The following is a 13,948-nucleotide window of genomic DNA, read 5'->3' as shown; positions in this document are numbered from 1 at the left end:
TGATAGGTCCTGACCAGGAGGACTGAACAGCTACAGGTAAGCAGAATACTATCAAGGGAAGAAAACTACGAGTCTTGCAGACTGGAAGGCAATGGAATATAGCAATCAAAGCAGGACAATTTTTCTTAAAAGTTTTTTTTTAGGTTTTTAATGCTAGTTTCTTTTTTTTATTTTTCACTCTAGTGGACATCCCACTAGTTACATTTCTTTTTTTAACCCATGTAATCTCATGATTATTTTTTTTGAGATAAATTCTTTATTTGGCTGCACCAGGTCTTCATTGCAGTATATGGGATCTCTAGTTGGGGCATGCAAACTCTTAGTTGCCGCATGTGGGATCTAGTTCCCCGACCAGGGGTGGAACGTGGGCCCCCTGCATTGGGAACACGGAGTCTTAGCCACTGAGCCACCAGGGAAGTCCCTTCAACATTTAAGAGTTTATTATTAACATTTTAGCCTATCCAAGTATGACATCAGAAAGTAAAATTGTGCCAGGGGCTTTACAGTGGAAAGCCTGCACCTTCCTACCCCTATGAACCCGCTCATACTGGTTCTAGTTGGCTCCAGTTGTCAGAACATATTATTTTGAAGTTGGGCAGGATGAGGGTATTTACACCACATAAACAACCAGACTCTACAGATAGGGTTTTTTATCCCCCGAGGGCTGGTTTTATCAGCCCACCACTCCCTCTGTCCCAATCCCTCAGTTTGTATCCTTTAGAAACATTCTGTGCTCTTGTTACACATACACTTCTTACTGGAAATGTTAGCATGCTATACACAACATTGTGCATTTTCTTCACACGATACCTTTGAGATTGCTCCATGGTGGCAAATAGAGACCTGCCTCAGTCTTTTCAACAGATGCATAGTATGCTGTCATACGGCTGTACCAACCTGTATCTATCCAGCGGCCGATAAATGAATATTTATTGCTTCCATCCTTTGCTACAGTGAATAAAGCCACAGTGAAGCCTGTGTCCACTTCTTGTGCTCAGAAGGTTCATTTTCATTTAACAGGTACTTAAGTTTCTGCTCTGGCAAAGATCGAACATTGGAAAGTAACGATTAAATCCTCCTCTGAAGTTTTCTCAAAGTATGTGACAAAGAGCCCTGAGCTTGAACCCCTCCCATCGTCTCCATTTTCGGTCTAAAGCAGATTAATCCAGCAAGGAGATAATATGCATGGGGAAAACGTAAGCAAAAGCAGAAAGTGATCCCTGCTATAACAAATGTATAAATGAAGTATGGGGGCTTATGTGCACGTATGCTAAGTCACTTCAGTCGTGTCTGACTCTGTGACCCCATGGACTGTAGCCCGCCAGGCTCCTCTGTCCTTGGGATTCCCCAGGCAAGAATACTGGAGCGGGTTGCCATGCCCTTCTTCAGGGGACCTTCCCCACCCAGGAAGCAAACTCAGGTCTCCTGCATTGTAGGCAGATTCTTTACCGTCTGGGCTACCAGGGAAGCCTATGGGGGTTCAGGAGGGGGGAATTATTTCTGAAGGAAAGATTAGCAACATTTTACGGAAGAGTTGAGCTCCAACTAGTGAGAAGTGGGCAGGAACCATGCCCCGCCAGGCTCACATCCCCAACAGTGCCAAGGACTCACTAGATTTTTAACGAGAGCTGGTTAGCTTTTAAAAATTGATTTGTATTAGATGTAAACAAATGTTTCCCGACTGTGAGAGATGCCAAGCAGAGAGAAGTCACTGGGAGAAGAGTTGTGAAACAGACCTTTTCGGCAGAGTTTTTGGAAGGGGATGGATTCCTGTTTGTTTGGAAACTATGCCATTCGAGCCTGGCTGAGGCAATGCACTAGACTAGAGGAGCTTTTCAAGTCACAGCCGATCTAGTGATTTGATCGACCTAAACACACACGGGCTTCCCAGGTGGCTCAGGGGTAAAGAGCCCGCCTGCCAAAGCCAGGAGATAGGGCTTCAATCCCTGGGTAGGGAAGTCTCCTGGAGAAGGAGATGGCAACTCCCTCCATATTCTTGCCTGGAGAATTCCATGGACAGAAGAGCCTGGCCAGCTACAGTCCATGGTGTCGCAAAAAAGACATAACTATAGGGCACAGCTGTGGTCTCGATTGTAAAAAGTATAGAAACTCAGTCCACCTTAAACTGCCCACCTTGGACTGATCCTTAATACAGAAGAGACATTCCCTTGGACTCCCGGTGTACCTGGGGGGCTCCAAGGCCCACCTTCCTGCAGTTACTCTACCTTTTGTCAGTCAGCAGCCGTGGAGCTGTCATCAACCTTTGCTCTCTGCCCCCCGCCCGCAAGATGTACAGTGCTCTCGGATTAAATGCTGGCGCTGCTTAGGGAGTTGGACATGGTACATCTCTGCCAGCCTGTGATCCCATAAGCGGAGTTGATGCTTCGCACAAGTCAGCGGTCCTGACTGAGCCTCTTGTGAAATCTAGTTCCTCTGACAGTTTCCTAATAAAATTCCAATAATTAAACTCTCAGCTGCGAAGGACCGCTGTTTCCACAATGTCCTCTCTCCCCATTTTTTGTAAGACAGAGTTTCCCAACTGAGGCTGTGCGTGGGTGACCAAAAAAAAGGAAAAAGAAAATTGTGTAAATGTTTTCTCATGTCTAATGTCTACATATACTTAGTAATCCACGTTAGGTCCAGCATAAAAACACAGATAAACCAGTCAGTACCCACGATCTCACCTGTAACAACTCAGGGACAGGTTGGGAAAATGGCAGGGATTTTTATATTGGGTTGGTCAAAAAGTTCATTCAGGTTTTTCCATACCATCTCACAGAAAAACCCAAATGAACTTCTTGGCCAACCCAATATTAATAGGCATGTAAAAAAGCAGGGCTGCTAAGCTGCTGCTGAGTCACTTCAGTCATGTCCGACTCTGTGTGACCCCATAGACTGCAGCCCACCAGGCTCCCCTGTCCCTGGGATTTTCCAGGCAAGAACACTGGAGTGGGTTGCCATTTCCTTCTCCAATGCATGAAAGTGAAAAGTGAAAGGGAAGTCACTCAGTCATGTCCGACCCTCAGCGACCCCATGGACTGCAGCCTTCCAGGTTCCTCCACCCATGGGATTTTCCAGGCAAGAGTACTGGAGTGGGGTGCCATTTAAATAAGTATTTTGGTTAATAAAGAGTTACTGTATATAATTTTTGGAATAATAACTTTTTAGAGGATTATAAATGCATGCAAATATTTAATTCTAAATTTCTGTGCAATACAGCATAAGAGTTAATGATCTGGCTGGCACCATTGTTGGCTGGGCTAGACCAGGGGCCCACTGTTAAGAGTCAGAATGTTCAAACCTCCTTGCTCGAAGTTTGAGGCTCAGGCCAGGGGCACCCAAAAGCAGATTAGAACGACAGAATCTCATCCCCACCCCAGACCTAATGTATCATAATCAGTTTAATAAGATTCCCAGTTAATTCATGGGTTTTCTCATTAAAGTTTGAGAAACACTGTCATGAAAGAGAAGTCTTCTCTTTTTTAATATCTATTTATCTATATTTATTTATTTGGCTGTGCTGGCTCTTGCAGCACGTGGGATCTTCATTGCCACATGTGGGATTTCTTGGACTGCCCAGGTGGCATCAGTGGTAAAGAATATGCCTGCCAGTACAGGAGACAGAAGAGATTCGGGTTCCATCCCTGGGCCAGGAAGATCCCCGGGAGGAGGGCATGGCAATCCACTCCAGTGTTGTTGCCTGGAAAATCTCTGTGGACAGAGGAGCCTGGAGGGCTACTGTTCACAGCAGAGAGTCAGACATGACTAAAGTGACTTAGCACGGATCTCTCAGTTGCAGCACACAGGATCTAGTCCTCTGACCAGGGATGAAACCTTGGCCCCCTTCACTGGGAACACAGAGTCTTAGCCACTGGACCACTGGGAAGGCCTAAGAGTAGAAACCTTCCTAAAAGATCTACAGTTGATAGGCAGCTAAATTCTAACCAATGTTAAATTATCCTTTCCCAATTACATTTGATTTGAGAGAGTAAAATAGCCCTCCACCAACATTTTCCCTTCATCATTGTCCATGTGAGGTAGCCGATGTGGTTCTGCCCTCCGTCTAGGTATACCCCCATCGCTCAGCCTTGCCTTTTGCTGTCCCTCTTCTTGGTGACACCCACCCCCAGGCCTCAGGGTCCCCTTAAGGTGTCTCTTGGAAGAGCTTCTCTTGCCAGCTGCCCAGAGCTGCCGCTTCATTGCATTCCACCCACTTGGGATCCCACCCATCCCACCCACATCACTTAAGTCTTTTCTCCTTCCTTACCCTTGTATGTAGTGTTCCTTCCATACCCGCATGAAGCTTGCTGGTTTTTCTCCCACCATCTCTGTAGCAATCTCTCTATGACGTCCAGTGCCAGTTGGGTGACTTAGTAAACTTAACTGTCCCCGAGGGAGGGGACAGCAGCCGTTCAGTGCCTACTCTTTTCTCCTCCAAAACCCACACTTTACAGTGACTTTCTGGAGAGATAGCTGCATCACTGATATCTTTGCCAGTTTCTTACCGGCAAAGAGAGAGCAAAGTACCTTCCAATCGAACAGGTATAATATGCAAAGGTCCAGCGGATGGAAGAAGCTGGTTACTTTTGAGGAACTGAAAGACTAGAGCCTTATTCATGAGAAAGAGATGGACTGGGACTTCCCTGGTGGTCCAGTGGTTAAGACTTCACCTTCTAAGGCAGGGGGTGCAGGTTCGATCCCTGGTCAGGGAACTAAGACCCCACCTGCCTTGTGACCAAAAAACCAGAACATAAAGCAGAGCAATATTGTAACAAACTTAATTAAGACTTTAAAAATGGTCCACATCAAAAAAACAAAAAAACAAAAAAACACCAACAACAGATGACTAGTGCAAGGAGCAGGGCTGATTATCAGACTCAAGGATGCTTGAGAATCACCTGGAGAGTTTTAAAGCAAATGTTTCAGATCCCACCATGAGATTCAGTGCTTAGAGGGCTGGTGGGCCCTGGAGTCTGCATTTTCCCCAAATATCCTCAGAGATTAGGGGACTCACAGGCCACCCCTGCAGAAGCACTGGTCTAGCCCAGTTGTCTGACGCCCTGGCTGCACAATGGAATCGTCTCGGGAGATTTATAAGCTGCTGGTGTTTATGCCCTGCCCTCTGAGGATCTGATATAATTGATCTGATGGGCAGGCAGGGCAGCTGTATATTTAAAAGATGTCCAGATGGCTTTTATTGGCAGTCAAGTTTGAGAACTGATGGGCTACAGCATCTTTAAAAAGCAGAGAGACCAATAAAAAGGAGAAATGGTTAGAAACAGGGAATGAGGGAAGGAAAGTGTTTTAAGGACAATCCCTGCTTTCTTCACAATTTAACCATGCAGCCAACAAGCATTTACCTGTTTGGGTACCTACTAACTCTCCTGGTGCCACAAGTCCCCAACTCAGTATTTGCAGCCAAAGCATCAGAACCTGGGATGGAGTTCTCTGCCTTCAAGCCTCAAATCTCCTTCTTCAGCGGCTTCCGAATGGCATCATCTTTCCTCCCCTTCAGAAACACAGGGGGCTGGATACACCAGCCCTTTGTGTAAATTATAAAACCTTCGCTCTGCATGAATAAACATGAGAGAGAGTGTGTGGAGGAAAAAAACATTTATCAATTATGTGTCTTCCAAACCTCCCAAGATTATGCAGCTTTAATGGCTGAATGAGTTTGAAAGGAAAACTTGTAAATTGAGCTGCACCTGAACTCATGATAAAATGCCGTGAAATTAATTGACTCTCTCAGTGATTACCTAACAGGACGCCTGAGCTGCATATCCAAATCCAGGCCAGGCTGGATCATGGTGTTATTGTCGTCGTTCCATCATGTCCAACTCCTTACGACCCCATGGACTGTAGCCCTTCAGGCTCCTCTGTCTGTGGGATTCTCCAGGCAAGAATACTGGAGTGGGTGGCCATTCCCTACTCCAGAGACCTTCCTGACCCAGGGATCAAACCTGCATCTCTTTCATCTCCTGCATTGGCAGATGGATTTTCTACCACCGCGCCACTCGGGAAGCCCCCAAAACAGAAGTTTACAGCTCTTGAAGAAACACTTGCTGTATTGTTTTTGCCATCTAGTGTTCCAAATTGACTCAAGAGTAAATATACAAATTAGCTGGGCCCCAGGGGGCGTGATTCATTGAAATCAATCCCCCAGGACCAGATTGGCTTCTGGGGCTGTGTCTCATCCTCTCTTTGGGAGCGGCAGAAGGCGAGGACAGTTGTCCCCAAGGTCACTATGACCTGGATAAGGCTCTGGGCAGAGAACACTTTGGCCCCTATCAGCTCCCTTCCTGACTTACCTTTTTCTTGTTGAATGGGACATCCTGAACACCTGTTATGCCAGTCACTTTTGGTTGAGATACCTCTGAATTCCCACAATAGTCCTCAGAGATAGCTTATCATTAACCCCATTTTTCTGAAGGGGAAACTGTACCTTTAAGAAGCTAAGAGATTTGTCTGTGAGCTAGGGTGAATGGAGTCCTCCTGATCAAGCTGTTGTGTTTTCACTTTCTCTCCCTCTCTTGCTGTCTGTCTCTCTTGCTCTTCATGCAATATATTTAAGAGTTAAGTCTGAGGAAATTTGAGGAATTTTGGCTGTACACAATTGTGTAACTACCACTATAATCAAAACACAGAATTTTCCCACTACTCCAAAAAGTTCTCGTGTACCTCTTCATAGGTTAATCACTTCCTTCCCAGTCTCAATACCTGGCAACAACTAACCCATTTTCTGTATCTGCAGTTTTGCCTTTTATGGTGTCATATAGATAGATGTCCAGGGGTTTCTCAAGTGGCACTAGTGGTAAAGAACCCACTTGTCAATGCAGGAGGCATGAGAGACGTGGGTTTGACCCCTGGGTCAGGAAGATCCTCTGCAGGAGGGCATGGCAACTCATTTCAATATTCCAACCCGTTCCCTTAGCACACATAGATGTCCAGTGTATATAAATACCTCCTGCAAATCAGTAATAAGACAAACCATCCGATTAAAAATCTGGCAAACAACTGGAATGCACGTGCACACACATATAATTATGGCCAATAAGGGCAGAAAAGTTTCTCAACATTATCAGTATTAGAAATTTAAAGCCCAAATTAGACACCATTGTGCACTTACTAGCATGGCTAAAATGAAAAAGACTGCATCAAGTAACAAGGATACAGACCAACTAGAACTCTAACATATGGTGGTGGTGGTTATTGTTTAGTCACTAAATCCTGTCTGACTCTTTGAGACCTCATGGTCTGTAGCCTTCAAGGCTCCTTGGTCCATGGGGATTCTCCAGGCAAGAACACTGGAGTGGGTTGCCATTTCCTTCTCTAGATCTTCCTGACCCAGGGATCAAATCCAGTTCTCCTGTATTGCAGAGGGATTCTTTACCACTGAGCCACCTGAAGTCCAATATACAGTTGGGGGGCATGTAAAATGATACAACCACCTTGAAAACAGACACTGGAGTTTCTTATAAAACTAAGCATCTCCGACCTAGCAATTCCCTTCTCAGATATTTATGCAAGAGAAACAAAAACATTAGTCCATCAAAAAAGCTCTGTACAAGTATATTCATAGCAACTCTATCCATAGTAGTCCCCAGCTGAAAACATCTCAGATGTTCATTAGTAGGAAAATGGATAAGCAGTGTTATATTACTCAGCAATAAATAGCAATGAATTGCTCGCACATGCAGCAACATGAAAGAATTTTTTAAAATACCCTGAGTGAAGAAAGTTTAACCCAGGAGAGCACACACCACATGATGTAGACTGAGTGTTTGTGTCCCTGCCCCCGAGCTGCCCCTCATTCACTTGTTGAAACCTAAGCCCCAGTGTGATGGTATTTGGACGTGGGGGTCTTTAGGAGATGATTAAGTCATGATGGTGGAGCCCCCATAAATGGGGTTGCTGCTGCTGCTAAGTCGCTTCAGTCGTGTCCGACTCTGTATGACCCCATAGACAGCAGCCCACCAGGCTCCCCTGTCCCTGGGATTCTCCAGGCAAGAACATTGGAATGGGTTGCCATTTCCTTCTCCAATGTATGAAAGTGAAAGTGAAGTCGCTCAGTCGAGCCCGACTCTTAGTGACCCCATAGACTGCAGCCCTCCAGGCTCCTCTGTCCATGGGATTTTCCAGGCAAGAGTACTGGAGTGGGGTGCCATGGCCTTTTTTTTAGTGCCCTTATAAAAGAGACCCCAGAGAGCTCTCATCTTTCTTTCTACCACAGAAGGATACAGCAAGAAGGGGGCCAGGAAGCAGGTCCTCATCAGACATTGAATCTGTGCCTTGATCTTGGATTCCCACTCTCCAGAACTGTGAGAAATAGTGTTTATTGTTTAAGCCACCTTGTCCATGGTATTTTTTTGTTTTTCAGTAGCCCAAAGAAACTAGGACAACATATGATTCTGTGAAGTTCTAGATCAGGCAAAATTAATCTGTGTTATACAATCAGAGCAGCTATACTTGGGGTGGGGGGTTAGTAATTCATTGGAAGGAATATGCACAATTTTTCTGAAGTGATGAAAAATTTCTATACCAGGCAAAAGTGTGGGTTACTCAAGTGTACGTGTTTTTTGGAAGCTCTAACTATATACTTAATATCTGTATTTCATTGTATGTACCCCAATTTTTAAAAGACATTGCCCACTGCTGTCTAGGACAGTTTATAACAACTGCTGGTCTCTAGGAGACAAAAGAATAACTAGACCAGGAGTAAATAAGCCAGTGACTAAGTCATGTCACCTGACTGATTACTGGATCTTTGAAGGTCACAGTGTTACCAGGGCATAAAAACTCTGAAAACCGCTGTGAGAACTTTGGGAGCCCAGGGGCTTCTTGAAGACTTATGCAAAGCAGAGAGGAGTGAGCAAAGAGAAAGAAAGACAGAAAAAGAAAACAAAAGGCTTCCAAATGAGCTTAGAAACCCGGGTTCCAAAACACAGAAGAAATCAAATGCTAAGGGAGGCAGCCAATAAAACCAAAGCCCAGAGCATAAAATCACCCCAAATACAATTAAGTTTCTAGAGCAGCCTGACACAGACTTAAAAATAAGTATTCTGAGGATTCTCAGCAAGAGCTCTGAAGAAACAATATTCATAAAAAATCAAACAATAAAATATTTTTTTATTAGCGAAGGCAATGGCACCCCACTCCAGTACTCTTGCCTGGAAAATCCCCTGGTAGGCTGCAGTCCATGGAGTCGCTATGAGTCAGACACGACTGAGCGACTTCACTTTGACTTTTCACTTTCATGCATTGGAGAAGGAAATGGCAACCCACTCCAGTGTTCTTACCTGGAGAATCCCAGGGACGGGGGAGCCTGGTGGGCTGCCGTCTATAGGGTCGCACAGAGTTGGACACGACTGAAGCGACTTAGCAGCAGCAGCAGCATTTGCTTTACAAAGTTGTGTCAGTTTCTGCTGTACAGCAAAGTGAGTCAGCCACACATGTACATATCGCCCCTCTTCCTTGGATTTCCTTCCATTTTGGTCATCATGGAGCACCAAGTAGAGTTCTCTGTGCTATACAGTCTCATCAGTTATTGCATTACTTATCTATTTTATTTATGTTTCATACACAGTATCAATAGTGAGTGTATGCCAGTCCCAATCCATCCACCCTATCCCTCCTTCCCCCTTGGTATCCATCCATTTGTACTGTATGTCTGTGTCACTTTACAAGTAAGTTCATCTATACCATTTTTCTAAATTCCACATATATGTTTTAATGTATGATATTTGTTTTCCTCTTTCTGTCTTACTTCACCCTGTATGACTCTAGGTTCATCCACATCTCTGCAAATGGCACAATTTCATTCCTTTCTATGGCTGTGTAATACTCTGTGGTGTATACGTACACCACAGCTTCTTTATTCATCCCTCTGTTGCTGGACATTTAGGTTGCTTCCATGACCTGGTTATTGAACAATAAAATATTTTAAGTGATACTCTGGGAGAGGGTGGGATGATTTGGGAGAATGGCATTGAAACATGTATACTATCATGTAAGAAACGAATCGCCAGTCTATGTTTGATGCAGGATACAGGATGCTTGGGGCTGGTGCACAGGGATGATCCAGAGAGATGATATGGGGTGGGAGATGGGAGTGGGGTTCATGTTTGGGAACTCATGTACACCCGTGGTGGATTCATGTCAATGTATGGCAAAACCAATACAGTATTGTAAAATAAAGCAAAAATAAAAATTAAAAAAAAGAAAAAAAATACAGATGTAAAAACAACATGAGTGTGTGTGTGAAGTCGCTCAGTCGTGTCCGACTCTTTGCAACCCCGTGGACTGTAGCCCACCAGGCTCCTCTGTCCATGGGATTCTCCAGGCAAGAATACAACATGGATGAATGTGAAAAAGAGCCAGTTGCAAAACTTGGAGAATATTTACATAGCTATTGACTTAAAAAAAAAAAACAAACCTACCTCAATTGAGTATGAATCTAAATAAGACACAGAGAATGGATTATTGTATTTGAAGATAATGCTGAGAAATGAACCCAGAACTCAGCACACTAAGACAAAGACGATGGTTTGGGGGCTTCCTTGGTGGCTCAGCGGGTAAAGAATCTGCCTGCAATGCGGGAGAGCTGGGTTCGATCCCTGAGTTGGGAAGATCCCCTGGAGAAGGATCCACTCCAGTATTCTGGCCTGGAGAATTCCATGGACTGTATAGTCCATGGGGTCGCAAAGAGTCAGACACAACTGAGCAACTTTCATGCTCACACACTTTAAAAACATGAAAGGACGTGAATCTCCAAAGGGAGACACTATAACCTTCCATAGAGGTGCTTCTTCTCAGTCATAAATTTGAAAAACTCACCTTCGATGTTTTCGCCTAGGTGGAACATATTGAAAAAGACAAAAGCAAGGGAGGAGCTCATTAGTACTCCACAGGGGACCTCCCTCAGCATGGGCTGTGATCCAGGGATCAAGACTCTATGGCTATGGTTCTTCAACAACCCAGACACGTTTCTGCTGTATTACTGTCTTTTGTATTCTTGGCTCATCTCCCTTGAGGAGTTAAATACTTTCTAGGTAGTTTACACTGAGAATAACAACTCAGCGTACTTTCTCTTCGAGGGTGGAAATGGAAGTGAAGTCAATTGATCACAGACACGAGAGGGAGCAGGCCATTACAGTTTAACCAGTGTGTAAAGAAGACTCTTGTGTAACCAGCTATTTGGACCCTTCTCTTCAGAGAGTTTGGTTTTATAGCGAATTGCTGTGGGGATGAAGCTTTATAGCTTGGGAGTCCTTGTCGCCTCCGTCCTGTTCTGTGGGGAGCATGTCTTCGCCTTTCAGAGGTAATCCGCTGGACTGCTAGGTGGTGGTGGGTTTTTTCCCCCATTTGCTTGACCCTCCTGGAATCTAGTCAGTGCACTGGGCTAGGGAGCAAAACATTCAAGTCTGAAGGTCACCTCTTCCTGAAACTTTCCGTATGTTGCTCTTCCAAATTGTAGATTTCAGCACAATAAGCCTCTCACTAGATCTAGGGTCTTTTTTTCTTTTCTGGCTCTAGTTTTATTACTGAGAAAACTCTGAATGATATGTATATTCAGCAGCTATGAAAATTAAAGAAATCGAGTCTTCTGATTTTTCAAAGTATTTAATTATTTATACCTTAACACTTCACATAATTTATATTTTTCTTGTCTTCACATATATGATGTGTTGACTGAGGATGATTTATTTATTTTCATACATGGAACATGAGAGGGAGAAGAGGGTAAAGTTATCACATTTGAGGTCAGGGTTGTGCATGGGTGTTCAGCATGGAACAGGAAAGGAAGAACAGGTGTGGTATAAGAACACACGTGTGAACATATCTAATCCTTATTTTGCTTGGCAGAGTGATTCCCTTAGGATTCTCTACTATAAACCACTCGAAAGAACTCTAGCATATATAAACATGATGTAAATACTTCTGAGGCTATACACACTATTGTTATTAACTAGTCAGTTTTTAAGCTTTTCAAAATTGATATTATTTCCTTTGAAATTATCTTTTTAAATTTTTCATTTATTTTTTTAATTGGTAGACAATTGCTTTACAATTTTGTGTTGTTCCTGCTATCCAACAGGAATCAATCATAATTAAATATGTATATGTGTGTGTGTATGTATGTGTGTGTGTGTGTGTGTGTGTATCTCCCTGCCCTCCTCAGCCTCCCCCCCTCCCCTCAGCATACCCCTCTAGGTCATCACAGAATGCCAGGCTGGGCTCCCTGTGTTATTTAGCAACTTCCCACTATCTATTTTACACATAATAGTATATATATGTTAATGATACTTTCTCAGTTCATCTGACCCTCACCTTCCCCTGCTGTATCCATTAAATCTGTTCTCTGGAGAAGGCAATGGCAGCCCACTCCAGTGTTCTTGCCTGGAGAATCCCAGGGACGGGGGAGCCTGGTGGGCTGCCGTCTATGGGGTCGCACAGAGTCGGACACGACTGAAGCGACTTAGCAGCAGCAGCAGCAGCTGCTAGGCTCATCAGTACCATTTTCTAGATTCCATGTGCATGTGTTAATATACAATACTTGTTTCTTTCTTTCTGATTTACTTCACTGTGTATAAGAGGTTCTAGGTTCACCTGCCTCACTACAACTGACTCAAATCTGTCCCCTTTTATGACTGAGTAATATTCCATTGTTTAAGTGTGCCACAACTTCTTTATCAATTCATCTGTCCATGGACATCTAGGCTGCTTCCGTGTCTTGGCTACTGTAAATATTGCTGCAGTAAACATTGGGGTATATGTGTTTTTTAGAATTGTGGTTTTCTCAGGGTATATGACCAGTAGTAGAATTGCTGGGTCATAGAGCGGGATGCAACTGAACCGACTAAGCATGAACATATAGTAGATCTATTCCTAGTATTTTTAAAGAAATCTCCATACTGTTTTCCATAATGGCTGTATCAGTTTACATTCCTACCAACAATGCAAGAGGGTCCCCTTTTCTTCACATCCTCTCCAGCATTTATTGTTTGTAGATTTTTTTGATGATGGCCATTCTGATTGGTGTGAGGTGATACTTCATTGTAGTTTTGATTTGCATTTCTCTATTAACAGCAGTGTAGAGCATCTTTTCATGTGTTTATTGCCCATCTGTATGTCTTCTTTGGAGAAATGTCTGCTTAGGTCTTCTGCCCTTTTTTTCAATGGCGTTTATTTTTCTGCTCACCAAGTGTCAAGTAACAAATTCCACCACCAAAGGATTGTTAAGAAATTGACACAGAAGTTGAATTGCTAGCGTAATTGGTTCCCTATGTCTCTATGTAGTCTCAAGAAATGAGATGGCTATGATTTCTAAGGTTCTTGCTAGTTTGAATATTGAATTTCTTGGATAAAGGATATAGTTTATTCAAGTAATTGGGTATTACTTGGGTAAAGGAAAGGGATAGAAGAACTGCTATCAACACATCCAACCTGGATACTGTAGGCAATGGCAGTATCATTCCCAGAGAGGCAAAAGGGAGGAAGTGCATGAGGATTTAGCTTCTGTGTTGTCCCAGGCACTAAGATAGGCCCTTAGGAATGTTATCCTGTTAAACCTCCACAATCCTCCACTCCAGGGATCGTTTTCCCTGACATTTTACAGAGGAGGAAAATAAGCCTCCTGGGAGAATAACATTGGCCCCATATCAAACAATAAATGTAGAGCTTGGATTCAATCCCACTTTTTCATCATTTCAACTCATTTTACTGCATAGCACTGCCTCTAAAAATTATAAAAATTAGGAAGAGAGCCAGTTTGAAGGGAGGTCAGATTTAGTCACAGTGAGACGGCACAGACAGTTGGTCTGGAAGGTAGCCTGGGAGAGGGGCTAGGGCTGGGGGTCTAGGCGGCAGGTATGATGGTGACCCTAGGGCTGGGGGTCTAGGCGGCAGGTATGATGGTGACCCTAGGGCTGGGGGTCTAGGCGGCAGGTAT

General features: G+C 43.9%; 1 protein-coding gene across 1 annotated transcript in view; it reads left to right on the top strand.

Moving 5' to 3' along the window:
• The first annotated feature begins 11,205 nt into the window (after window positions 1-11,205).
• CPB2 (carboxypeptidase B2) overlaps window positions 11,206-13,948 on the top strand; it is a 58,958-nt gene continuing 56,215 nt past the window's right edge. Inside the window, exon 1 of the mRNA XM_040267237.1 lies at window positions 11,206-11,317. Coding sequence (XP_040123171.1) covers window positions 11,244-11,317 — 74 coding nt within the window. The 5' untranslated portion in view covers window positions 11,206-11,243. The remainder of the gene's footprint in view (window positions 11,318-13,948) is intronic.

This window comes from Oryx dammah, unplaced genomic scaffold, assembly GCF_014754425.2.
Source record: "Oryx dammah isolate SB20612 unplaced genomic scaffold, SCBI_Odam_1.1 HiC_scaffold_24, whole genome shotgun sequence".
NCBI classification, from domain to species: domain Eukaryota; kingdom Metazoa; phylum Chordata; class Mammalia; order Artiodactyla; family Bovidae; genus Oryx; species Oryx dammah.
Note: the sequence above shows the minus strand (reverse complement) of the source record. Positions and strands in the feature narration are given on the sequence as shown.